The sequence below is a fragment of the Rutilus rutilus genome (assembly GCF_951802725.1).
Source record: "Rutilus rutilus genome assembly, chromosome: 8".
NCBI classification, from domain to species: domain Eukaryota; kingdom Metazoa; phylum Chordata; class Actinopteri; order Cypriniformes; family Leuciscidae; genus Rutilus; species Rutilus rutilus.
This window is the reverse complement of record NC_140222.1, coordinates 2,611,194-2,637,878: the sequence shown is the minus strand read 5'-3', so window position 1 is coordinate 2,637,878 and position 26,685 is coordinate 2,611,194. Positions and strand designations below refer to the sequence as shown.

The 26,685-nt window shown below is 38.1% G+C and overlaps 1 protein-coding gene across 4 annotated transcripts in view; it reads left to right on the top strand.

Annotated features, from left to right (window-relative positions):
• LOC311295724 (GTPase IMAP family member 8-like) overlaps positions 1-26,685 on the top strand; it is a 527,136-nt gene that overhangs the window by 493,934 nt on the left and 6,517 nt on the right. The window contains exons 1-4 of one of the 4 annotated variants that reach the window (XM_084417217.1): positions 9,557-9,638; positions 17,021-17,056; positions 19,626-20,285; positions 23,419-24,078. In XM_084417217.1, coding sequence (XP_084273343.1) covers positions 9,623-9,638; positions 17,021-17,056; positions 19,626-20,285; positions 23,419-24,078 — 1,372 coding nt within the window. In that variant the 5' untranslated portion in view covers positions 9,557-9,622. Of the gene's footprint in view, positions 1-9,556; positions 9,639-17,020; positions 17,057-19,625; positions 20,286-23,418; positions 24,079-26,685 lie in introns of those variants that run through there. The other 3 variants (XM_084417219.1, XM_084417218.1, XM_084417220.1) reach the window with 3 other exon arrangements.

Here is a 26,685-nt window from a genome sequence, read left to right as displayed (position 1 = left end):
CCACTGTGATACACTTTTGCAAGTAGTTTTAATTTTAGGTTTGAGTTTAATACTTGTTGCTCAGAGCCCAAAATGTAATCATTTGTTGTTAATCTTTAAACTCTTGTCATTTTCAGATGAAGAAGATCCAGGATGTTTGAGAATCTTGCTGTTTGGGAGGAAAGGAAATGGAAAGAGCGCCACAGGAAACACAATCCTCCAAACAGATGAGTTTCATAGTAAAGCCAGTTCGCAGTTGGTGACCACTACTTGTCAGAAGGGAGTTGTTGAAGTTAATGGTAAATCAGTAGCTGTTATTGATACCCCAGGACTCCTTGACATTACAGTGTCAAAAGAACAAGTGCAGGAAGAAATGATGAAGTGTGTTTCACTGTCCGCACCTGGACCTCATGTGTTCATCATTGTGTTGAGTTTGGGAAAAATCACTCAAGAGAAGCAAGACACTTTAGACATGATAATGAAGATATTTGGCCCAAAAGCAGCAGATTTCAGCATTGTTCTCTTCACTAAAGGAGATGAACTGAAAGAGAAGACAATAGAAGAATATGTAGAGACAAGTGGAAATGCTGAACTCAAGAAACTGATCAGAGAATGTGGAAACAGATTCCTGGCTTTTAACAACACAGAAACACAAGACCGGACGCAAGTTACTGAGCTGATAAACATGATAGAAGAGGTGAAGAAGTCTAATGAGGGCCGATACTTCACTAATGAGATGTTTGAGGCAGCGATCTCCATTGAAAAGAGAAGAGAAATTCTAGAAGAGAATAAAAGAAAATATCAGGCTCAAGTTAAAGAATTAGAAGCCAAATATGACCTGGACGTCAAACTCATGAGACAGAGACTGGAGGAGAAGAAACTGAAGATAGATGAGGAGAGAGTGAGGCTGGAGAACAAGTTCAGAGAACTAGAGGAAACACTGAAGAGAGAGTTTGAGGAGAAAGAAGAATCAGACCAGAAGAAACAAGAGATGGAGGATCAGAAACGATCAGAAGAGGAAGAACAGCGAAGAGCTGAATATGATCAAAGAATAGATGAGATGGAGAGAGAGATTGAAAAGTACAGATTACAGTGTGATAAACTGCAAAAAGAAAGAGAAAAGGAAAACAAAAAGAGAGAAGAAGAATATAAACAAGCTCGAGATAAGATGAAAACTGAGCAGGAACACATCATGGCAGAGTTAAGAAGAAAACAGGAAGAGGAGATAAAAAAGAGAGATTTAGAAGAACAAATGAAGAAGAGACAAGAAGAGGAAGAGAGAGAAGAATGGAAGAGAAAAATAAAAGAGGCTGAAGATGATGAAGAGATTCAAGAGGAAATTAAACGACAGCAGAGAGAATGGGAGGAAGAGAAGAAACGACAAATGAGAGAAAAACTAAAAGAACAGGAGAATATTAGTGAGAAATTTGAAACTAAAAGAGAAGAAGAAGAAAAGATGATAGAGAAGGAGAGAGATAAACATATAAGAGAGAGAGAAGATAAAGAGAGGGAATATGAAGAAGAGAGAAATGAAATGAAAAGACGTTATGAGCAGCTGGAGCGAGAGAGAAAAGAGGAGTGGGAGAGAAGAAAACAAGAGGATAAAGAGAGACGAGGGGAGAAGAGAAAGAGATGGGAGAAAATGATGGAAGATCTGAAACGAGAGCAAGAAGAGATCTGGAGAAGAGAAGGAGAGGAGAGAGAAAGAATAGAAAGAGAAGAAAAAGAGTGTGAAGAAATAAAACAGAAACATGAAGAGGAAATAAAGAAGATGAAGAAGCAGCATGAAGATGAAGCCAGAAAACAAGAAGAATTGAATAAATTCATTAAGAGAAAAGAGCAGCATGTTCAGGAGTTCAAGGAGAAAATTGAAAAACAATATGATCTAAAAAAGAAACTAGAAAAACGGTGTCATGTCATGTGAAACAGTTTTAAACATTACTGATGAGCCAAAACATTGGCACTTCTCTTTTGTTGTATGTGTGAAGGGGTTTTCTGTATTTCTCTTATTCTCGATTCCCTTAATCAGGGCTCTTCACATCTGCTCCTGTAACCCTGCACTTACACCCGCCGCTCATTAAAGTCCCCCTGCAGTCAGAAATATTTTCACTTAAAACTAATCTTTGATAATCAAAATGACATATTTAAAGGAACACTCCACCGTTTTTTGAAATAGGGCTTATTCACTTTCTTTCCTACATTTAGATAGGTGGGCAAATGCATTATTGTGTCAGTGCATGGGTTGTTTTAGTTTGACAGGGTCGGCGCTAGCTTAGCTTAGCATAATGAATGGAATCCTTTGTTGCCAGCTAGCATGTCCTGAGTAAAAGTGATCAAAAAAACAAACAAAACACCTCATTACTTCTTGTGGCCTGCGTATTCACAACAAGTACAAATAGTGATGCAGATTAACACTAGGTGATTTCCTAGGCAGATATTGACTTGGGACTATATTAGGGGGAAGCACAGGCGAAGCACTGCTACTTGGGATTTCATGTTTTGCATGATATCTCTGCGCCCAAGTAGCAGTGCTTCGCCTGTGCTTCCCCCTAATGTTTGTGTGTTTATTACAGCATTATGTGAGATATATTTTTTCTTGAGAAAAATTAACATGTAGTCTATCTACTGTAGCCTACCTAATATTTATCCAAAGAGTCAATATTGAATCAAGATTGAAATAAAATCCCAAAAATTGAATTGAAATCGTGAAAATTGTGTAAAATTCTGTTTAGTTACCAAATGTTTTGACAATCACAATTACACCTATTGTGATGCAAGTTGTTTTTTTCGCGTCTATTCGCTTCTTTGCATTGACTTTGTTTTTAATCTACTCGCACAAATAATTCAATTCGTGTTTGGTGTGAACTCGCCATTACACACACTGCTTGAATCTTCCATAAAAGAATCTTTCATTAAGTTCAAAAACGTTGAAGCAAATTACAAGGGTATTCGCAGTTATTTAATTTCATCATATAATCACTTATTAGCTTACACATTTTAACGATTTAATAATTTTCATATTACTTATTTTTCTAGCTCTTGCGATATTTGCTATTGTCATTTAATCTTATGATTGTGTGGCATTAAGGTATGTTGGTCTTCATAAGAGATAAGAGAATGTCTCCATTTCAAGGTTTTCATCGTCACAGGACGATGTTGTGAAGCAGTAATTTTCTGTAGCTTTTGCTTTGCTATAATAACACTTGATGTATGTGTATCACAGCATGAACGAATGAACTAGTCTCTGTTTCCTCTGTATCTTACTAAAGGGCTAGGGTCCCTTATACAACAATGCAATTTGCTTGACCTGTTTCCTGATTTGCTGTCAGAGGCGAAGAACTGGAAACAATAAACTATCTGCTTGCCTAATACCCATATACTATATAAAGATTGAGAGACTAAAGGCCCGTTCACACCAAGGACATATTAAATATTCTCCATATTAAAGAATAGCAGAGTTCACACCACAACTATAACGATAAAGATATGAGGAACGATATTGTTGCGATCACTTTCAGAACAATTTTTTTCCAGCTGTTGAACGATAAAACACTGACAGCCAATCAGAACACTCATATTTAAAGGGCTCGCGCATTTAAAATGGCAGACGACATGGTAGAGAAGTTAATCGCCGAGGTCCAGAAAAACACACTGTTTGAGAGTCAAGCCGCTTTTCAAGAAAATGGATATGGAAAACAATTGGTCATACTGTCTGAATAAACGATGAGAAGTACCTCAGGTGTCCAGCGCTCGTTTCCACAACATCATCTTGCTTCCTTTGAAGTCGCGGTGAAAAAGACTAGGTGTTGTTTTAATTCCACTCTGTTGACTCCGTCAGCTAAATTCACTGTTAGATTATTAGCGCGACTACACTAGCTTCACTCGAAACACAGCATGCTGAGGACATCTGCTGGTTAAAGCCTGTAGGTGCAGCAAAAACATGTTCAATGACGTCATACACACTGTAGCACACGAGCTTAGAATAAACAGACCGTTATCGTCCGTTTGTGTGGACGCAAATATAGTTATCTTTATAGTTATCGTTCTCGGTGTGAATGGCTCTTTAGACTCTCTTTGCAGCGTCTTTTCTTCTTTCTCTACTGATCGACAATAAAGAACATTTATATTCAACACCTCCGAATTTTGTCTCTTCCTTAACACATGGAAAGAGTTTATATTTATTTAAACAGTCCCATTGAGAAACAATAGCCTATATCTTCTACCAAAGGAGTCTTAGTCAAGATGGCCAGCAAAACATTTTCAACAAATTAATTTCCTACCATATTGAAGAGAAAAGATGAAGCATGTTGTTCGGCCAGTTTTGGATGTTTCAAGCAAAGAACTCTTCTAATTTTTTGCATAATGATGCATTTAAAAGTTGATGGCCAAACATATCTTTTTACAAGTTCACATTGTTGTTGCAGATTAAATATAATACGGATAACATTAAATAGTCTTTTTTTTTTTTATCAGATTAATTGTTTATTAGTCACTTAAACCCATTCATCTAAACCTCTCTCACTGCTGGTCACGCACATCTGCCATGTTTGTTGTTTTTTAACATTTTTTACTTGTGTTTGTAATTCTGAACCGAATCCTCCAAAGCACAGTGGGTTGTGTGCAATATTAGCCATTATAGTGAGCACGGATCCACACTTCCAAAATCTACTGGAAATAGTAGATCATCCGGGGACTTCTGGCATACTCTTTTCAACATACTATGCTTTGAGATACTTATTCTAATCTCACATACTATTTAGGATGGAAAGTATGGACATTGAGAAATTATGTGATGCGCAAAGCATATTATGGGGAAATGAAAGTGCTTTTTGACCTTGGATGCATGTAAAACTATAGTAGGAGACTCCAAAACAAAATGAGGAGCCTTTAAAATAGCATAGCATTCTGGATGGCCGGTAACTTAAACATTTAGTAGCCAAACTGGCCAGTGAGTGAACAAGTTAATTTCAATCCCTGAATACTACTATACCTCAGAATAACATTACAAATCAAAAGGAAAATATTTTTATTCAATCAATATATTTAAACTATTATAAACAGTGGTTGGTACTGTGTTTGTTACCCAGATACCATGGAAAAGGAAGTGAGTAGGATGAAGATTTGCTTTGATGAAAATAAACTAACACTGAATTTGAGTAAAACCAAATTTATAATATTTGTGAACCGATTAACCGACACAGATAAGAAACTAATGATAAATGGTATAGAACTAGAACGAGTATCCGAAATAAAATTCCTTGGGGTCGTTATTGATAGTAAATTAAGCTGGAAACCTCATATAAAGTATATTAAAACCAAAATATCCAAGTCATTAGCAATATTAAATAAAGCCAAAGAGCTATTGAATAAAGCTTCTCTAGTATATTGAACACTTAAAGGAGAAGTCCGGTCAATTTTAACATTGAGCTCATTTATTTGTACATTTGGAGTGCTGTCAATACAGAGAACAACGACAAAAATCGGTGTTGCCTACACCGAGTTATTCTATTTTTAAAATTTGCACCCTGTTGACTTCAATGGGGCAAGTGCTAAACCTGCTTTTAGCCTCTTAACATCCTTGATGTGTCATTACAAGTGCACAGAAAATGTGAGTGATTCCTTCTGAGTGAACACGGGTGAATCTGACTGCAGTAGATGTGAAAGATATGTATAAAAATGATGTTATTTAAGCCAGCGCAAATACCTGTATTTACATCCTGTTTTCGGTCGAAGTCCAAAGTAGTTGATTGCCGAGTTCACGCGCGTGATCATAGGTAACTAAACCTATGCGCGTGAACTCGGCAATCGACTACTTTGGACTTCGACCGAAAACAGGATGTAAATACAGGTATTTGCGCTGGCTTAAATAACATCATTTTTATACATATCTTTCACATCTACTGCAGTCAGATTCACCCGTGTTCACTCAGAAGGAATCACTCACATTTTCTGTGCACTTGTAATGACACATCAAGGATGTTAAGAGGCTAAAAGCAGGTTTAAAACTTGCCCCATTGAAGTCAACAGGGTGCAAATTTTAAAAATAGAATAACTCGGTGTAGGCAGCACCGATTTTTGTCGTTGTTCTCTGTATTGACAGCACTCCAAATGTACAAAAAAATGAGCTCAATGTTAAAATTGACCGGAGTTCTCCTTTAAGTTAAATACATGACCTATTGTGTGGAAGTATGGGGGAACACCTACAAAACAAATACATATGCAATCTTCATACTACAATAAAGAGCTATTCGAATCATACATACAACTACACACAGAGAACCAACAAACCCACTGGTCATTAAACTCAAAATATTCAAGTTTAAAGATTTGATTGACTACAAAACTATTCAAATTGTTTTTAGAGCACATAATAACCAATTGCCTAGAAATATCCAAGAGGAATATCAATGTTTAGTAAACCATTAATCCGAACAAATAGTAAGTTCCACTGTGGAACAACTCAGGGTGTTATCCTGTGGATAATGATTTAGGGTGTACTCACACTAGCCAGTTTGAACCGTGCCCGAGTGCGTTTGACCACCAAAGCGCGGTTCGTTTGACTAGTGTGAGTGCTCCAAACCGTGCCCGGGCGCGGCTCGATTAGCCGGCCCTGGCCCGCTTGGAAGAGGTGGGCCAGAGCACGGTTCAGTTGGACTCGGGCGCGGTTCGCATGCAGTGTGAGCGCTAACCGTGCTGGAGCACGGAACAGGACGCGCGACGTCACGGTTTTGCGACGCTCCAAAACCAACATTGGCGGGGAAAGGGTCGCTTTGGTCTACGGCAGAGGTGCAATGCGAAACCTCCTCATACGAGCAGCACGATTACGTGAAAATTTTCGTGCCACAAAGGCGATAGATCTGTTTAACAACAGGCTGTGAGAGGGCTGTGGACCACCGTGGACCAAACGACTCAAAATTATCCACAAAGTAAACAGAGCGATGGACTCCATTGTGTTCAGTGAGAGCGCCGCTCTTTCTGTTTATCCCGAAACCGTTGCACCATAATGACGTAAGCGTGCTCCGGCACGAATGCTGAAACCCTATGTGAGTGCAGGCCAGAGGGGGAGTGGGGAGGGGGGACAATCGTACTCGGGCCCGGTTCATGGCAACCGTGCCTAGTGTGAGTACACCCTTAAGGTTATGTAAAAACTTATTGCAACTGAAATTTTTATTTAAAAAAAGAAGATGGATATGAGCTGGAACAGTGATTTTCAGAGCTTTGTTGATTTTTATTTAGTTTGAATATCTAAGTGATGCAAACAAATTAAGTAGCTAAAATATCACTGAAGTGGGGATAGGACAAGAAAAGTTATATTAACTTCTTCCTACCCCCTTTGAACATGACTGTTATTTAGATCATCTGCTGCTGATCTTTTTTTGTTGATTGTTAGTTCTTATTTATTTTTTTATTTTTTTAGTTTTTTTTTAACATGTTCAATAAAAAAAAAAAAAAAAAAAAAAATTACAGGAAAATATCATTGAAATGACACCGTGAGACAGTGTTAAGGGCTTTGGAGTTGCCGGATGTAAAGGAGATGACCAAAAAACACATCTTTGCATAACAAATAAAGACTGATTGTGATGAGAATGTGTGTATAAAGACACAAAAACACACTTGTGTGATTATTCCCAGAATTCAGCACCACAGAAGAACTCAGAGAGGCAATATCAGGGAACTTTTATTTTACACAGGATACAAAACATCAAGTAATTTGTAAGATACATTGTTTACCTTATTGGTTATTAAATATTTAGACAACAGTCACACTTTCTTCCATGCAATGTCGACAAACTGGCCATTTCAGAAGAACACAGTGTGTGAAATAACCGTCTAAATCTCCTGTTCCCGCCAGAAGAGTTGGATACAAAATTAATATTCCCAATCATGGTATCAAACGGATGAGCTCATGATGAGGAAGACTGGGATCTGAGTTATTGCTCCGTAAGGAATAGCATTACAACAGCAAACTCTGGTGGAGTGACAGGTCTGTGATATTACATTATATTATATTATCTGCTCAAAAACTCTGGACAGGAATATAAGTGTCCATCACCATTGATTAATTGACCAAAATAATAATATTATTGACCCAATCTGGGAAAAAGTAGAGCTGCAAGACTTATTTATATGAGGAATATCACAATTATTCCAAAAAAACAATAACTGTGAGGATTTAAATGATGTTTCTAAGTTAGGTGCCAAGCCAAGAACACTAGTTCATGAAAATTTTATCATTTAAGGTGCAATTTAGTGATGTTAGTTACATAACACTAAGAAAGGGAGAATTCCCACCTTAGAGAACAAGATTGGGAAGAATGATCATTTATCCTGACAGTATTATTTACGGAAGGAAAATCTAGAAAGTTTAGACCAGCACACTCATATTTATTAATAACCAGTGTGTTTGACGTAATGCCTCTTCTGCACATAATCCAGGATATTAGAGCGAGAGCGGGTCCGTCAGTCTTCAGTTCGTTCATCAGTAAATCTCCTGAATTTCCTTCCAGCTTCTTCAACAACCGCGTCAAAGTTCAGTCTGCATCTGACTATCATCTTTACTCCAGGATAGTTCACCTGTGACTGAACTGGAATATCCTGAAGAGAGAAAAACAGGCTTTAACAGCTCACATTTATCAAGATTTACATTTAAAACAGAAGATTAGGGGGATTGGGGCGATGTAAAAAAAAAATAATAATTGCATCACAATAAGTGTATTGTGATTGTCACTAACATTTTAGTAACTAAACTGAATTTTATTAGGTTTAGTGACAACATGTTACAATGTTTACATGGTACAATTTCTGGTAAGCTATGCTTTTTTATTATTTCAATTCAATTCAATTATTGTGATTTGATTTAATATTGACTCATCTGGATAAATTATTAATTAATTATTTATTAAATTAATATTAGGTACACAAGATAGGCGTTAATTTTTCTTAAGAAAAAAACAACTCACCTAATGCTGTGAACATACATGCTGGACAGGAATGCATAAACAATTTTTTTTTACAGTAAATAACTAAGGGGATCCAGAGCAAACCTGACCAACTCCTCTTGAAGAAAAACTGAAACACCTGATTTAAGGAACAGGGATTATTGTAAAGAGTTCTTATAAATATGCAGAATGGATCACCAAAACCCAAGATTTTTGAGAGATAGAAAAATAAACTTTGTAAAAGCTTTGTAAAAATTTACAAAGAGAATAAAACTGTCATTAACCAACTCGCTATAGTCTAATCAATCTAAAACAAGTCGGGTATTGTTTGCTATGTCTTTTTGGCATTAATCCTGATTGAGTCTCATCAATAACAGACAGAACACACTTGAGTCTTCAGACCAAAGCACAGGCTAATATATTATAATCATTATTAAGAAGACTAACAGGCCGAGGGAGAAACGAGGAAGCATTAACACTCAAGATCTTCAGGATAACTTGTGTAATAATGTTGGAGGAGGCTGGAGCTAAAGTCTGGGACTGTGACCCTTCAGGATCGGATTCCTCACTGTTAGAGCGCCACCCTGTGGCTGAATAACGCCAGTAAGCTAGTTCATTTCTGGTTTATAAATAGAGGCGTGACACAGATGAGCTTTTGTCTTTAACGTGTTGCTTTCGGTTTTGATTGCAGAGTTGGTGTTGAAATGGCGTCGAGTTCAGGTAAGAATCAAATTAAGGCACAAACATAGCATATGTTTCCTCAATGTTTTGTGCAGTGATTATGAAATATTAGCCAACAATAGACAATGGTTCACTTCGTTTAGTTATTTCACGCTCTTATATGTATGTTTAAATGTGGCATTGAACACCAGGAAGAAGAATAACGGACGTAGGCTATATGAAAGGCTACATCTCACATACATTTTTACCCATCAATATCTAGGCGTAGCCTATGTATAGTTTTGCATTTTTAAATTCGAATTAACAACCATTTAGCCTACATTTAACCATTATGTGCTGTTGGGGATGTTTTCATCCACTATGGGGTATTTTTGAGTCTTAATTTGGCCATAACTTTCTCCGTGTTTCAGCAAATGGAATGAATTTGAATTTTTGGTGACAAATCTTATTTTGACACATATTTTGGGAAAATGCTTTGAAATTTTTCAAAAACTCAACAGTACACTGTGGGCAAATTCACTACCCTTTCGTTATTACTTTAAACTGCTGTAAAAATGTATCAGATAAATATTTTTTTCTATTTTTTTTTTTTTTGCATAAATCTATTAATCAACCTCAGTCCTGATCAAACCTACTAAATGTTAAAAAAACAGGATTTTAACTCTTTAATTGCCAAATTCATAAATTATGTCACTGATTTGGGGGGAAAAACACACAAAATTACTGATTTTCAATATAAAATGTGATTGTGGACTGGATTTTTTTTTACCTTTTATCACAGTCTTGGACATGTCAAAGATTAGAAACAACATTGGTTTTGATGCATTGTTAGTTTTTGTGCAGCATCAGATTTGAACTTTTTCTCCCTCATTTACTGTTCGTGGCTGTTTTTGCCCCATTGACTTCCATTATAACCACATTTTTTTATTGCAAAGCCATGACACCATAATCATGCATTTTTGATTGTTGGTGGTTTTCCCTGTTGGGAAGAGGTCAAATTTGTAATTTTGACTGTTGATAACCAGGTGGCACCATTAACCCTTTAGATAGGCCTGTGCAAAAAAAAGCTTAGTTTCTGGCTTTTACATGGAGTTATATGGAGTATAATAGCATATTAGTGTGTGTGTGTGTGTGTGTGATTGTGTATCTGGGTGGATTGGGAGAAACGGAAAAATGTATGTGAGATTTAGCCTTTCATATAGCCTACGTAGGTTATTATTCTTCCTGGTGTTCAATGCCACATTTAAGACCGTGAAATAACAAAATGAAGTAAACCATTGTCTATTGTTGGCTAATATTTCATAATCACTGCACAAAACATTGATAATAAGTCATTTTGTGTGTTTTTTTTTCCCCAAATCAGTGACATCATTTATGAATTTGGCAATTAAAGAGTTAAAATCCTGATTTTTTTTTTTTTTAAAACATTTAGTTTTAGGTTTAGGTTGATTAATAGATTTATGCAAAAAAAAAATAAAAAAATATTTATCTGATACATTTTTACAGCAGTTTAAAGTAGTGGCTGTTTTCAGCCACGAACATAACGAAAGGGTAGTGAATTTGAACAATGCACTAGGGTTAAGTGTATAGTGACGCAAACGTAGGCTATAGCGACACACTCTTAAAGCATGTTGAGATTGATCAGATGTGTAGTGTAATAGTAAAATGATGCAAATATACGCTAAAATGAAGCAGTCAAGACTTTTTACTCCATAAATCTCCACAAGCTCCGATTGAGAGAGCCTATAGTGTTCACTTCTCCAAAAGCACGTGATTATTGAAGTTCACCACTGGACAAAATGCGTTCAGATTCTTAAATATACATACAGATTCATTGCATTGCGGAGGCTCGATATAATGAGAACATTGTGCTGTTAGGGTTAACAGTTTAGGACCCATGGACCAGATGTTTGAAAAGAAGACCCGGAGTCAGAATAATAAAAAAATTGAAGAAAAGTTTTACTGAAGATAGTTTGCAGTTTCATCAGCAGAAGTTCAGCTTCAAGACTCACACAGGAGTTCGTAGGCCGTCCCGCTTACAGTTACAAAGATCACAGCAGTTACACACACACACACACACAGCAGTTATACCATTTCCAAGGTCTAAGCTACGTCATTGCTTACAGGTTGAATGAATCTGATTGGCTAAGAAATTGATAAACATAGTAATTTTCCACACATATACAGATAGACAGAAGCATATCTCCATAGATTATGCCGCTGACACTCGGACCCTGAAGTTAGGCACATCATGACCTTCCAGGTCACAGATTTGGGTTGCTGGGTGCCATCATGTCCCGAACAACAACTCAGTCAATCTCCAACAATGCCAGTGGTTCCTTAACCTGTAAGCAAGAAGACTAACACACACACACACAACAAGTTCTTTCTCTCAGGATAGGACACTTTATCCTAAATGGAAACTATAGGCTTTAACTGACAAAGGCTTAAACTATAGACTTAAATGACCCCTATGTGTTTTAACATGTTGAAGACCTTTCTCAAACACAAAACCTATTTAATTTCTGGAAGCTGGGATAAATAGGCAAGCAATGTTACTGCATTCAGATATCAAATACTGACATTAATGAATACATGAAAAGAACATTTCAGTAATCACACTGGGAACTTCTATAACAAAGTAAAATCTCCAGAGAAGCCATTCAACTCATTTGATATAGAAGGAAAAGTATTGATTAATACCTTGATTATAATCACTCATTACATATACATTGAAGCAGCAGTGGATTCCAATCCACTCCCTTCAGTCCAATGCAATTCAGTCATGAATTTGATGACTTCAGACTCGACTCGACAAAATGTACAAAGACTTGCAACTCGACTTGGACTTTAACATCAATGACTCGTGACTTCACTTGGACTTGCGCCTTTTGACTCGAGAAGACTTGCTACTTCCCTTGAAAACTGGGGGAAAAAATGTCCACATGGCCGCGCCGCTCTCAATTTATCTGCATCTGTGAAAAAAAATGTGCACCACCTGTATGCATGCAGCGAGCGCGCGCGCTGCCTGCACGACATCCAATCACTGTAGTCCCACGTTGTTTTGATTCTACAGCATCTAACGCCCGTTTCACACATACTCCGTTTGCAGTGCGTATGCGCCAGCGGGTGCGTATTTTTTTTCCGTACCCATGTTAACAGGTTAGAGCTTTCACACTGCACGCGGTTGCAGTCCGTCGATCCGTTCCAGTTGCGGTGCGTATACAGCAGTGCCGCGATCGTTTCCGCACCGAGTCTATCGCCCGTTTCACACATACTCCGTGTGCAGTGCGTATGCGGTGCGTGTTGCAGTGCGTATGCAGTGCAGGAGCAGCACGCGCAATAGTGCTTTCACATATGCTGCGTTTGCAGTGCGTAACTGATCCGCTGCTGTAGGCTATACCACAAATACATAGCCTACTCACTATTTGTATTTCAACTTTTATTTAAAAAAGAGTTTTTTGTCAGCATTGCGATTCTCTTTGCACACATATACACACTTTAATAGACGTATTTCACGTTTAAACACAATTTAAACAACATATTAAATGCATTACTTATATATAATTATATATTAAGTTGCTCAAGCAAGTGGTAAAATATTTTGACTTGTACTTATATTAAAATCGCATAGCCTACATTTTAAATTAAAACTTAAAATTGACAAAAACAGCAGACTTAGCCTACCCTTTCGTTTTGCATAATTTAAATCTTTATACAATAATTCTTGCATGTCACAAAGAACTTGTTTTTCCACCTCCACGAATGAGAGACGAGTGTGTTCATTATGTTGCCTTGTTGAAGTAAATTGTATTTTCCCTTGATTTACGTCGGTCTTAACGTCTCAGCATTGCGATGCTCTTTATACATATACACTCTTTAATAGACGAATGCACGTTTAAACACAATTTAAACAACGTCAGCCTATTATTCAATGCATTACTTCTACTTATATTAAGTTGCTCAAGCAAGTGGTCAAATATTTAACCATGTAGGCTACTTATATTAAATCGCAAACATTTTAAATTAAAACTTAAAATTGACAAAAACAGCCGACTCTCATGCCTTTTCTTTTTCATTTAAATTTTAATACAATAAATCTTGCATGTCACAAAGAACTTGTTTTTCCACCTCCACGAATGAGACAAGTGTTGTTCATTATGTCGCCTTGTTGAGGTAAATTGTAGCTTTCCTTGCTTTTACCCTGGTCTTAAAGTGAAAAAAGTAGTATTTAATTAAATACATTTATGGTGAGATTACTATATTTTATTTAATTAATCGCATTTTTGGTGAAATTACATTTTCAGGTCAATCTGTGTTCATTTTGACCACGAACCATGTGCTGTCACTTTAATTCAGCGTTTGCAGCACAGCAAAAATAGACTCGGTGCGGAAACGATCTCTGCACTGCTGTATACGCACCGCAACTGGAACGGATCGACGGACTGCAACCGCGTGCAGTGTGAAAGCTCTGACCTGTTAACATGGGTACGGAAAAAAATACGCACCGCATACGCACTGCAAACGGAGTATGTGTGAAACGGGCGTATTTCTGCTGTGCTGCACATGTGCTGCACGCGCTGAATTAAAGTGACAGCGCATGTTTCGTGGTCAAAATGAACACAGATTGACCTAAAAATGTAGTAATTTCACCATAAATGCGATTAATTAAATAAAATGTAGTAATCTCACCATAAATGTATTTAATTAAATACTATTTTCACTTTAAGACCAGGGTAAAGCAAGGAAAACTACAATTTACCTCAACAAGGCGACATAATGAACAAATCTCGTCTCATTCGTGGAGGTGGAAAAACAAGTTCTTTGTGACATGCAAGATTTATTGTATTAATTTAAATATAAAATAAAAGGCACGAGAGTCGGCTGTTTTTTTATATAAGTAGCCTACATGGTTAAAAATTTGACCACTTGCTTTAGGAACTTAATATAAGTAGAAGTAATGCATTGAATAATAGGCCTACGTTGTTTAAATTGTGTTTAAACGTGCATACGTCTATTAAAGAGTGTATATGTGTACAAAGAGAATCGCAATGCTGAGACGTAAGACCGGGGTAGCCTAAATCAAGGGAAAATACATATTTCAACAAGGCAACATAACACTCGTCTCATTCGTGGAGGTGGAAAAACAAGTTCTTTGTGACATGCGAGATTTATTGTATAAAGATTTAAATTATGCAAAAGAAAGAGTATGAGTCTGCTGTTTTTGTCAATTTTAAGTTTTAATTTAAAATGTAGGCTATGCGATTTTAATATAAGTACATGGTTAAATATTTTACCACTTGTTTGAGCAACTTAATATATAATTATATAAGAGTAATGCATTAAATAATACGTTGTTTAAATTGTATTTAAACGTGAATACGTCTATTAAAGAGTGTATACGTGTGTACAAAGAGAATCGCAATGCTGACAAAAAATTTTTTTTAAATAAAAGCTGCTAATAACTTCTGGATTTGAAATACAAATAGTGAGTATGTATGTGTGGTACAGCCGCGGATCACGCACTGCAAACGCAGCATATGTGAAAGCACTATTGCGCGTGCTGGTCTTGCACCGCATACGCACTGCAACACGCATTCCAATTATATTATCAGGTTGGTCCAGTTTTTCAGAAGTGATAATTTTGAGGAGTGAGGATTTTATTGATGACATGTTTAAAAAGGTTTAGGCTAAAACGACCCATGTCTATTTGAAAGTTAAACTGTTTTGCAATATGAGGTTAATACAATACAGGACTGAAGCTGCATGCTGTGCATTGTTCTAGTGCAATATGCTGTTGAAATACAAGCATTTTTTGTGAAAATTAAATTTTCTGTTTTTTACTGTATTTGATTATAAATCAAAGTATAAAAAGAGGTTTAAATAAATACAAATCTTACAGACGTACATGATTTGTATAAATTGTATTTCTGTGGTAAGAGGACTTGAAATGACTCGAAACTAAAATGGTAGGACTTTGGACTCGACTTGAGACTTGTTGGCTTTGACTTTTGACTCGACTCGGGACTTGCCTCATCTTTGACTCGACTTGACTCGGGACTCGAGGGCAAAGACTTGAGACTTACTTGTGACTTGCATAACAATGACTTTGTCCCACCTCTGGTATTTGCTGAATAAAGAATAAGGGTAGAATATATATATATTAAACCACAGGAAACATGGTTGAATTTATGTACAAATGGTGTGTAAATAGTGGTTTGTTTGTGAAGATGAGATGACTATCATTTCATTGGTGATAATACATGTTTGTATGATTGTGTTAAAGGGATACTTCGCCTCTGGGAAGATGAATGTGTATTTAAAATAGGTCATTTAAGTAGAAGAAATGTGAAGAAATTTTTGAATTTGGAGCTTTCTAGACTGAGAAAAGCCAGAAAATGTATTTTTGGCTTATGTGGATGAAAGACAACAACTCCCAGAATGCACTTGCTTCGCTGCCTTAGGAGGCCACGCCTACCGGTAAGAGTGCGCACTGCAGTTGAAAACAACAAAGCTAGCCTACGTGATGAGTTTGCGAGGGATTTAGAGATCGTCCAAAATGTCCGGGATTCGGCTTTTGCGTTCTACAGTCGCCATTCATCATGTTTACTGTGGCGAGCAGGACGAGGCTGACGGCCGCGGGAGAACAGCGCGAGGCCGGTGGCATGATTACTGAGACGCGCCAGGTCTCCCATCTCTCACAGAGGAGCGGGAATTTTTCTTAGCAATGGTAAAACGCACATCAACCGATCACTTGTTTAGCGTACATGTAAACACTACATTCAGATTCACCAATCAGAATGAATTCAGTTAGATTGAAAGGTGTGCATGTAAACAAGGAATAGCGACCGCAGAAAGCAAAAGCTGAATCCCGGACATTTTGAACGATCTCGCCCGCCGGACAAGTCCGGGAAAAGGAGGATGGTTACTTACTCAGCTTTCTCCTACTATTCAGCTTTCTCCACAGAACAAGAGCCTGCTAGCTTAGCTTCCAAAGAAAGAAGGCTGACACTGTGTACATTCTGTGAGTGAGATCCCACCCTGTATGGGCGGGCTAAAAACATGCGGAACAACGCCATCTACTGGCTGTAGTCTTTAGCCTCTGGCCAGAAAATCCTCCGATGACGCAAAATGACGATTTTTGCGTCATTGGAGGATTTTTTCCAGACAAAAAATACATAAATCTCTTGTCTCAGGGGGATATGAGGGTGGAAAGCATGGTAATTCGAAAATACTACAGGTTTTCTACTAATACAAAGCTTAATGCTAAATCCTGAAGTAACCCTTTAAGTGTGTTTTTGTTGATTGATTAAAGACCTCTTTGTGTGTGTGTGTGTGTGTGTGTGTGTGTGTGTGTGTGTGTGTGTGTGTGTGTGTGTGTGTGTGTGTGTGTGTGTGTGTGTGTGATTTTGTTCTTTCAGCAGCAGGTAGAAGTCCAAGCTTTGAACATCCTGACAGTAAGTGAATTAAATCACTTGCACTGATATTAAGATGTGTCAACTTGAAACTTTTATGTGTTCCTTTAATGAAACATTATGGGTAACGGCCCGTTCACACCAAGGACGATAACTATAAAGATAACGATATAGTTCTAAAAATTGTTCTCAATATTAAAGAATAGCAGAGATCACACCACAACTATAACGATAATGACACAGAGAAACGATGTCGCAGGAATCACTTTCAGAATCATTTTATCCAGTTGATGAACAATAAAAACATTGACAGCCAATCAGAATCCATCCTGCTGTAACGAGCTTGAGCATTAAAAGCGACAGACAAACACACGCTTAGAATAAACAGAATGATATCGGACGCTAATATAGTTATCTTTATAGATATAGCAATTTCTGATACGGATAATCAAATGTAATGAATTCTTTTTACATACAGTAAGTGATTTATCTTAGATTATAACCACCACTATGTTCAAAGTGTGTGTGTGTCTGTGTGTGCGTGAAAGAGAGATTAGCTATTTATGAACATAGAGTACAACAGAGAAGAAACAGTCAATATCCATGTTTCCATTATAGATTTGAGCAAAACTTTTGCGATATTATTATTATTATTATTATTATTATTATTTATTTTTTTAAATGCCGATAAAAAACTATTGCGAAATGGTGGCGATCCATTAACCGATGTTAAGTGACTAAAGCTTAATGTTTTCCTCTCGCGATAAATCATTCCAACAATCATGGCAATGGACATTGGTTGGTTTATATATATCTCAGCCACCGCACTGGCCGTTATTATTAAAGGATAATTCCGGTATTTAACACTTTGAGTCTCTTTTCTGGTTTGTTTTGGATGAGCTAGAGTGGTGGACACAGACATGTTGACGATGGGTCCTGTCTCGACTTTTTGACTCATTTAGAATCGCCTTTGAGCGCTTCAGAGTGGCTGGCGACGGGCATGCACGAACATGTCCTTAAAACAACCCTTAACGTTCGTTTTCAAAACTGTGCAACTCACCGAGTCATACTTGTGTTATACTTCATCACACTCTTTTGATAACACACTAGATAGATACCAATACAAACATTATGGATTTAATGTTATATAAGTCAGGTAATGTAAGTGTATTTTCTAATGTGGCAACTGTAGCCTGTGGTACTGTACTGATTTCAGCAACAAGGGTGTGTGATGGGCAGGTTTAGGGGTTAGAGTTAGTGTGTGTGTGTGTGTGTGTGTGTGTGTGTGTGTGTGTGTGTGTGTGTGTGTGTGTGTGTGTGTGTGTGATGGGCAGGTTTAGGGGTTAGAGTTAGAGTGTGTGTGTGAGTGTGTGTGTGTGTGTGTGTGTGTGTGTGTGTGTGTGTGTGTGTGTGTGTGTGTGTGTGTGTGTGTGTGATGGGCAGGTTTAGGGGTTAGAGTTAGAGTGTGAGTGTGAGTGTGTGTGTGTGTGTGTGTGTGTGAGTGTGTGTGTGTGTGTGATGGGCAGGTTTAGGGGTTAGAGTTAGAGTGTGTGTGTGTGTGTGTGTGTGTGTGTGTGTGTGTGTGTGTGTGATGGGCAGGTTTAGGGGTTAGAGTTAGAGTGTGAGTGTGAGTGTGTGTGTGTGTGTGTGTGTGTGTGAGTGTGTGTGTGTGTGTGTGTGTGTGTGTGTGTGTGTGTGTGTGTGTGTGTGTGTGTGTGTGTGTGTGTGTGTGTGTGTGTGTGATGGGCAGGTTTAGGGGTTAGAGTTAGAGTGTGTGTGAGTGTGTGTGTGTGAGTGTGTGTGAGTGTGTGTGTGTGTGTGTGATGGACAGGTTTAGGGGTTAGAGTTAGGGTGTGTGTGATGAGCAGGTTTAGGGGGGTAGGGTTAGTGTGTGTGTGTGTGTGTGTGTGTGTGTGTGTGTGTGTGTGTGTGTGTGTGTGTGTGTGTGTGTGTGTGATGGGCAGGTTTAGGGGCAGGGTTAGTGTGTGTGTGTGTGTGTGTGTGTGTGTGTGATGGGCAGGTTTAGGGGCAGGGTTAGTGTGTGTGTGTGTGTGTGTGTGTGTGTGTGTGAGATGGGCAGGTTTAGGGGGGTAGGGTTAGTGTGTGTGTGTGTGTGTGTGTGTGTGTGTGTGTGTGTGTGTGTGTGTGTGTGTGTGTGTGTGTGTGTGTGTGATGGGCAGGGTTAGGGGTAGGGTTAGTGTGTGTGTGTGTGTGTGTGTGTGTGTGTGTGTGTGATGGGCAGGTTTAGGGGTAGGGTTAGTGTGTGTGTGTGTGTGTGAGATGGGCAGGTTTAGGGGGGTAGGGTTAGTGTGTGTGTGTGTGTGATGGGCAGGTTTAGGGGTAGGGTTAGTGTGTGTGTGTGTGTGATGGGCAGGTTTAGGGGTAGGGTTAGTGTGTGTGTGTGTGTGATGGGCAGGTTTAGGGGTAGGGTTAGTGTGTGTGTGTGTGTGTGAGATGGGCAGGTTTAGGGGGGTAGGGTTAGTGTCAGGTGACAGAATATACAGTTTGTACAGTATAAAAATCAATATGTCTATGGAAAGTCCCCCTAAAACATGAAAACCCCACATGTGTGTGTGTGTGTGTGTGTGTGTGTGTCTGTGCTCTTTTTCAGTGAGGATTGTTCTGCTAGGAAAGAATGTATCAGAAAACAGCCGAGTGGGAAACATCATACTGGGAACAACAGCGTTTCAGAGTGAAGCTCCTTCATCTTATTCACAGCAGCACAGTGTGAGAGTTAGTGGAACGGTGGAGAAGAGAAATCTCACAGTCATCAACACTCCTCCCCTGCTGCAGTCATATTTCTCACAGCATCAGATAATACAGGGAGTGAGAGAGTGTGTGTCTCTGTCTGCTCCAGGACCTCATGTGATCTTACTCGTACTGCAGTATAAGGACTTCAGTGAGGAGGACAGAAACAGAGTGAAAATTGTGCTGAACCTCTTCAGTGAGAAGGCCATTAAACACACCATAGTGCTGACTACTGATGGAGAGCCACGCACATCCATGATTTACAAGATTGTAAAAAACGCTATTCATAATTTAATAAAGGAGTGTGGAGGAAGACATCTTCAGTTTGATGCAAGAAACCCAGGATGGCGCTCTGAGATGATCAGAAGGACAGAGCAGATACTCCAGGAAGAACATGAAGAATTTCTCGTCTGTAACATGTGTGATGTTGGAGCAACAAAAGTGGATGAAGATCCAGAGAGGTCTGATCGCAAAGATCAAAGAAAACTCAGTCAGAGCACAAAAACAGGAGGTGATGGAGAAGGTTTGTCAAAGTCCTTTTTCTGGATAAAACCTCTTAAGAAACTATATTTTTTGTCCTCTGATAGTTGCAGTCATACAGTAGTGCTACTTATTTTTCTTCCTGTCATTTTCTGCCTCTACTGCACTGTAACAGTTACTTATTATTTTTAGTAATCTGTTTTGCTTTAGTCAAAAGCTTCTAAAAGGTTTGTACATAAATAAAAAAAACTGAAACATTTTTAATAGAGTATCAGACATTGACAGAAAGATAAAGTGTGTTGCTAAATACAGTCTTCAGACACAGTTTAAATAAGGCTGTCAGTGTTGTTAGGCCGTTCACCCAAAAATGATCATTCTGCTCTCATTGGGCCTGTTTACACCTGATCACTTCATGCGTTTTCTCTGATCGGATAGCTATCTGATTTACAGAAACGATTGCATTTACTCCTGGTCACATAAATGTGTATTCGCAAAACGGATTTAAATCCGATCTTCAGTTCCCGCGCTATATGCAGATTTAATGGAGTTCACGTCACCAACAGATATGAGCAACAGATATGAGCTGCATTTAATTGATAACCAGCTAATTTTAAAATCAAAGACCGCGCCAACAGCCCTGGTAAGATCATTTAGTTTCTTTAATTTTAATGATGATGATTGTGTGTTAAGTGCCTGTGACTTACTTTCCCTTTGATTTGCGATAGTTTGCACGTTGGCTTGATGAATAGATGCTCAGCTTCTCATCTGTGGTGATGCGTGTTCCAGTAGCGTCGCGTCGCCATATCTGGCTATAACATTACATATAGCCTATCACACGCTCTCACACGTTTATTTTGTAGCATTGTTGGGAGGAGTAAAATTTACATTTGTGGTTTCAACAACCAGATGCATTTACACTTGTCCAGGTTGATCTGGAATGACCTCCTGACGTAGTTTGAGCGATCAGATTCAAATCCGTCTCGAATGCGTTTCGGAGGGCATTTACACCTGGTCTTTTCACTATCGGACAGAAAACGCATGAAGTGACCAGTTGTTAACAGGCCCATTACCATTTAATTTCTTTCCAAACCTGGATGTGTTTATGTTTAACCGAACATCCAGGTGGTTCTAAGTAAAAAAATAAAATAAAATGTTGGTCAGTTGACAGCCTTTATTTTGGGGACAGTTGAATGTGACAGAAATGTTTTGGGATGAAGAGGTGGGATTGGGATATTTGAACTTTGTGAACCAATGTCTCCTTATACTGCATGTCATGAACTAAATGCACCTCAGTTCTATCATACTGTCAGGGTGTGGTGCAGGCAGAAGAAGGCGAAAAGGCTCCAATACAAACTTTTACTAAATAGAAATTCCAACAGGTGCAGGCAGGAGACTCACACACTAAGTACAACAGATAACTGACAAAGACTGACTGAACTGAAGGGACTTAAATACTAACACAGATGAACACTGATTAACTGAACACAGGTGATGTAGATCAGAGGTCCCCAACCCCCGGGCCGCGGATCGGTACCGGTCCGTGGGACATTTGGTACCGGGCCTCACAGAAAGAATATATAACTTAACGTATTTTCCGGACTATAAATCGCTCCGGAGTATATGTCGCATCAGTAAAAAAATGCGTCATGAAGAAGAAAAAACATAATATAGCCTAAGTCGCACTGGACTATAAGTCGCATTAATTTAGAAATGTAGCCTATTTAAAAAAATATATAATAATAATAATAATAATAATAATAATAATAATTGTTCGGATGAGACAGTTCACCCTTACGGACGTGAGCGCTCTGAAAGCGGCACAAAAAGACTGCTTTAAAACTTTCACAGAGACCTCAGACAGAAAGCAAAAAGCCTGTCTTTAAATTGTATTTCGTTTTGTATTAATTGTATCTTAATTTTAATCAATGTTTCATCACCCAATTGCCTGGATTTAATAAGAAGTAAATATAATAGAAAATATTTAATCAGGACACGGAGGCGCGGGCGCGTGAACTGGAGCTGATCTCATAAATTAACCGAAATTCAGCGTATAAGGTAGCCTACTCGCCTCACAGACCTGAGACATAGAAAGCTTGAAATGTCTAATTTTAAACAGAACAATTCAAAACAAAAGAAAACTGACTGTTCTCTGCTTATGTAATTCGTAAATGTGCATTTCTCTCTGGCGCGTTCACTAGGCATACTGCGAAGATCGAGTCAGCATTGTCAACTTCATCTTTGCACAGAAAACACTTGTTTATTATTAAACAATTAAAATGTCTCCTGCTATATTTTACATATTCATAATCATTAATTTTGGTTCTTAAAATCGGTTCTTTGTGACAGCTTTTAGGTGCTTTATTGGCAGCGCCACCCTTACATCGCATCAGCACCGTAAACATGGAGATTTTTTTCTTTTGGGAGGCTTTTTGTTTGTGTTCAGGCTTTCTCAGTTGTCTTTAGGCGCGATATTACGAGTACCCTGCTAATAAAATTGCAAGTAAGCCTACACATTGGATTCACGTTTATTATTATATTTAATTATTTATTTTTATTTTTTTTATATTTTGTTGTATTTATCCGCCGCACCTTAAAGGCCGGTCCGTTAAAAAATATTGTCTGATATTAAACCGGTCCGTGGCGCAAAAAAGGGTTGGAGACCGCTGATGTAGATGATGATGATTAACTAGACACAGGTGATACAACTGAACTAATAATGACAGTGAAGAAGACACGTGACATGATGACAGGCAGACGAGTCCAATGAAAACAAACTAAACAGAACACAACTGTGACACACACAGGCATGGCAAGGCTTGAGACACTGGGAACATTAGACAACAATCTGCCACGGGACAGAGAATAAATAGGGAGGGTAATGAATGTGAGGGCAAATGAACAAATGAGATGACAAGAGTGCGAGGTCAAGACATTAGACAGGAGATGTTTTGGGTGAACTATTGCTTTAAAGGCTGTGGTGTGAGTGTACATGCCATAGATCCATACATAGAGAGTAGATTCACCCAGACAGTAAGTCAGTAAACTATTGCAAGGAAGCCTTCAGTGGATAAAACAATGTATACAATTCTAAGTTTTATATAATATTTTGTTGTTGTTTAAGGAAGTGTAGATTTTGTACCAAAGCAAAAGTCATCTGTCTCTAAATATTGTTTCAGTGACTACTTCTGGAAAAGCAAAGCTGAACATTGTCCTGTGTGGAAATAATACAACCTTCAAGAACTCAGTGTCTAGAATATTTAGAGGGAAACTGAGTAAATCTCAGAACGAGATGAGTAAAGTGTGTGTGAAGAAAGAGAAGATGATTCATGGACGGCAGATTACTGTAATACAGCTTCCAGCTCTCACTCAGATCTCAGAGGAGGAAGTGATGCGGGAGACTCTCAACTGTGTGTCTCTCTGTGATCCTGGAGTTCATGAGTTCATCCTCGTTACTCCTGTCAGTCCACTGACTAATGAAGACAAAGCAGAAATGGAGAAGATTAAAAGAATATTTAACTCCAGTGAACACTTCATGGTGCTTTTCACTGCTGAACTCACTGTTAACAAAAGTGTGTCAGATTTTGTAATATCCACAGAATCTCAGAGCGTCGTGAGTCTCTATGGGAGCTGGTACCATGTGATGGGGTTAAAGGATGATAGAAACTCCGGAGATATCTCAAAGATGCTGGATTATATAGAGAACATGAAGACTGAACCCTTTTCACTTCAGATGTATATGAGAGCTCAAGAGAGAAGAATCAGAGATGAACTAGAGGAGAAACTGAGTGTGAGAGATAATGAAATCAAAGAGTTACAGGAGAAGATCAAGACACTGGGTGAGTGAATTAAATTATATTTCTGAATAAATTGTTGAATCTTTTGCAACTATTGACTGGGTAAAGTCCTCAATTGTTTAGTGTATGATGCCCAGTTTTTCCTATGTTCCCATTTACAAAGTCGGCAAATGTATGATGCCTCAAGGTTCGGTTCTTGGCCCGCTATTGTTCATCATCTACATATATCCACTTGGTGACATCATACGCAGGCATGGACTTAAATTTCATTGCTACGCTGATGACATTCAAATCTATCTTACCACCAGCTCCGATAGGCCATTTTTGCCTGACTCACTCACTGCATGTATCAAGGACATCAAGCATTGGATGTCCTTGAATTTCCTCAAATTAAACGATAAGAAAACCGAGATATTAGTGATTGGTTCAACTGCCTCAGTCAAAAGGATGGACCAGTCCTTTGATATTGATGGTATTCACGTTAAGCCTTCATCGTCAATTCGTAACCTTGGTGTCTTATTCGATCCAACTCTATCTTTTGGCTCTCATATTTCTTCTATTGTTAAAAACTCGTTTTTCCATCTTCGTAATATTGCTCGTCTACGATCTTCTCTCACTTTAGCCGATGCTGAAACATTAATTCATGCATTAATCACATCACACCTGGACTATTGTAATGCCTTATTTCTTGGTCTTCCCAAAAAACTTATTTCAAGATTACAGTATGTTCAAAACTCTGCAGCAAGAGTTCTCACCTCCACTAGGCGTTCTGCTCACATTACTCCTCTGCTTCATGAACTTCACTGGCTACCTGTGGCATCACGTATCCACTTTAATGTATTGCTCTTAACGTTCAAAGCATTAAATGGTCTTGCTCCCCAATACCTGTCTGACCTACTCTACCCTTACCGCCCTGCCCGGTCCCTTAGATCAGCTGAACTTGGTTTATTGTCCATGCCTCGTTTCCGGCTGTCTACTGCAGGTGGAAGGTCATTTAGTGTTAATGCTCCTCAATTGTGGAATTCGCTACCTCTCACACTACGTAATACCTTATCTGTGGCTACTTTCAAGACCCAGTTAAAAACATATCTATATATCATGCATTTTGGATAATGTGACTATCTGTATCCTATGTGACTGTAATGTATGTGTGAGTGTTTAACCCTCAGAAGGTCTTTCTTTCGGAGTCACACCCTGGGCCTTCCCGGTCAGAAGTGACCGGACACCTAAAAATGAAACTTCCTCCATCCCAGTAAAACCAATGCAATTTATTTTTGTTCTATAATATGTATTCTTTTTAATTTTGTATTTTGAGAGAATTTGATTGAATTTATTAATATTTATGCAATATTTATGGTCTATTTTTGCCATTGAAATTAATAAAACATTTTTTATATATATATGTTTTTTTTTTTTTTTAAATGCAGTATTTTAGTTTAATATAGAGTCTAGGCCTTCCAAAAAAAAAAGTTTTAAGCAGATTAACACCATCTGGTGAGAGTAGGGAGAGAAAGCGTAGAACCATTGTGTAACCACTAGATGGCTCTCTATGGAGAGGCATGTGAATTCCCCAGCTGTTTGTGGACACATTTACTTCTTCTTTTTTTTACAGAATTTGTAACAAAAAATGCAATTCATTCAATTATAACACTTTATGTAAAATAATATTGAAAAAAACTTTTTTTTTTTTTAACTTTTTTTTTACATTTTTGGTCAATTTCCCATTCATTTCCTATGGGGGTCATTTTTGACCGAAGACCACAAGTGTGACTATTTTTTTTACGACCCCTTAGCATGCTCAGATCATGACCTTAATTTTTTTATGTGTTCACATACCCAATGCCATAAGCAACAGAAATTGTGTTAATGTGCAAACACTTACAGTAGCATGCAAAAGTTTGGGCACACCATGTCAAAATTTCTGTTTCGTCAATAGCAGGGTAAAAGATGATCTGATTTCCAAAAGTTGAAGATTACACATTTCTTTTTTTATTTCCATAATTTACAGTTTCAAATAATAAAAGAAAGAAAGAAAAAGAAAAGAAAAAGGGGCCGAAGCAACTTTGGGCATCCTGCAATTGATAGTACTTAGTAACTGGGGTGTAACGTTTCAAATTACTCATGGTTCAGTTTGTATCGCGGTTTTAGGGTCACCGTTTCGGTACAGTTTGGAATGTGCTATGTTCTGGTAAAAAAAGATAACTGTCAAATCAAAAATAAAGAAAATAATTACAAACAATTAAACTACAAGTAAGAGCACAAATAAAAACAACAGAGCAAAGATAAAACATAAAAATAGCATAAATAAAGTTTGGTCTTTGTAATGATGAGTCAACAGAGTTGGGGCTTTATTAATAGTAAAAGCAGTAATACAGGCAGGCAGGGGTTGATCATCAGTATTAGTCAAATCCAAGGCAAAACAGAGATGTGGTCACAAAACAGGCACAAGATCAGGGCAGGCAGCAAGCGATCACAGGATATATCCAGGTACATAAAGCAGAAACAAAAGCCAGGCAGCAAAGGGTCAAAATAGGGTAAAGTGTCCAGGGTCAAACACAGGCCAGGCAAAAATAACAAGAGAACGCTCAGTAATGTCAGCCAGGGCAAAACAAGATTTCACAGAGTATGAGTGTGAGAGAATGCCTTAAA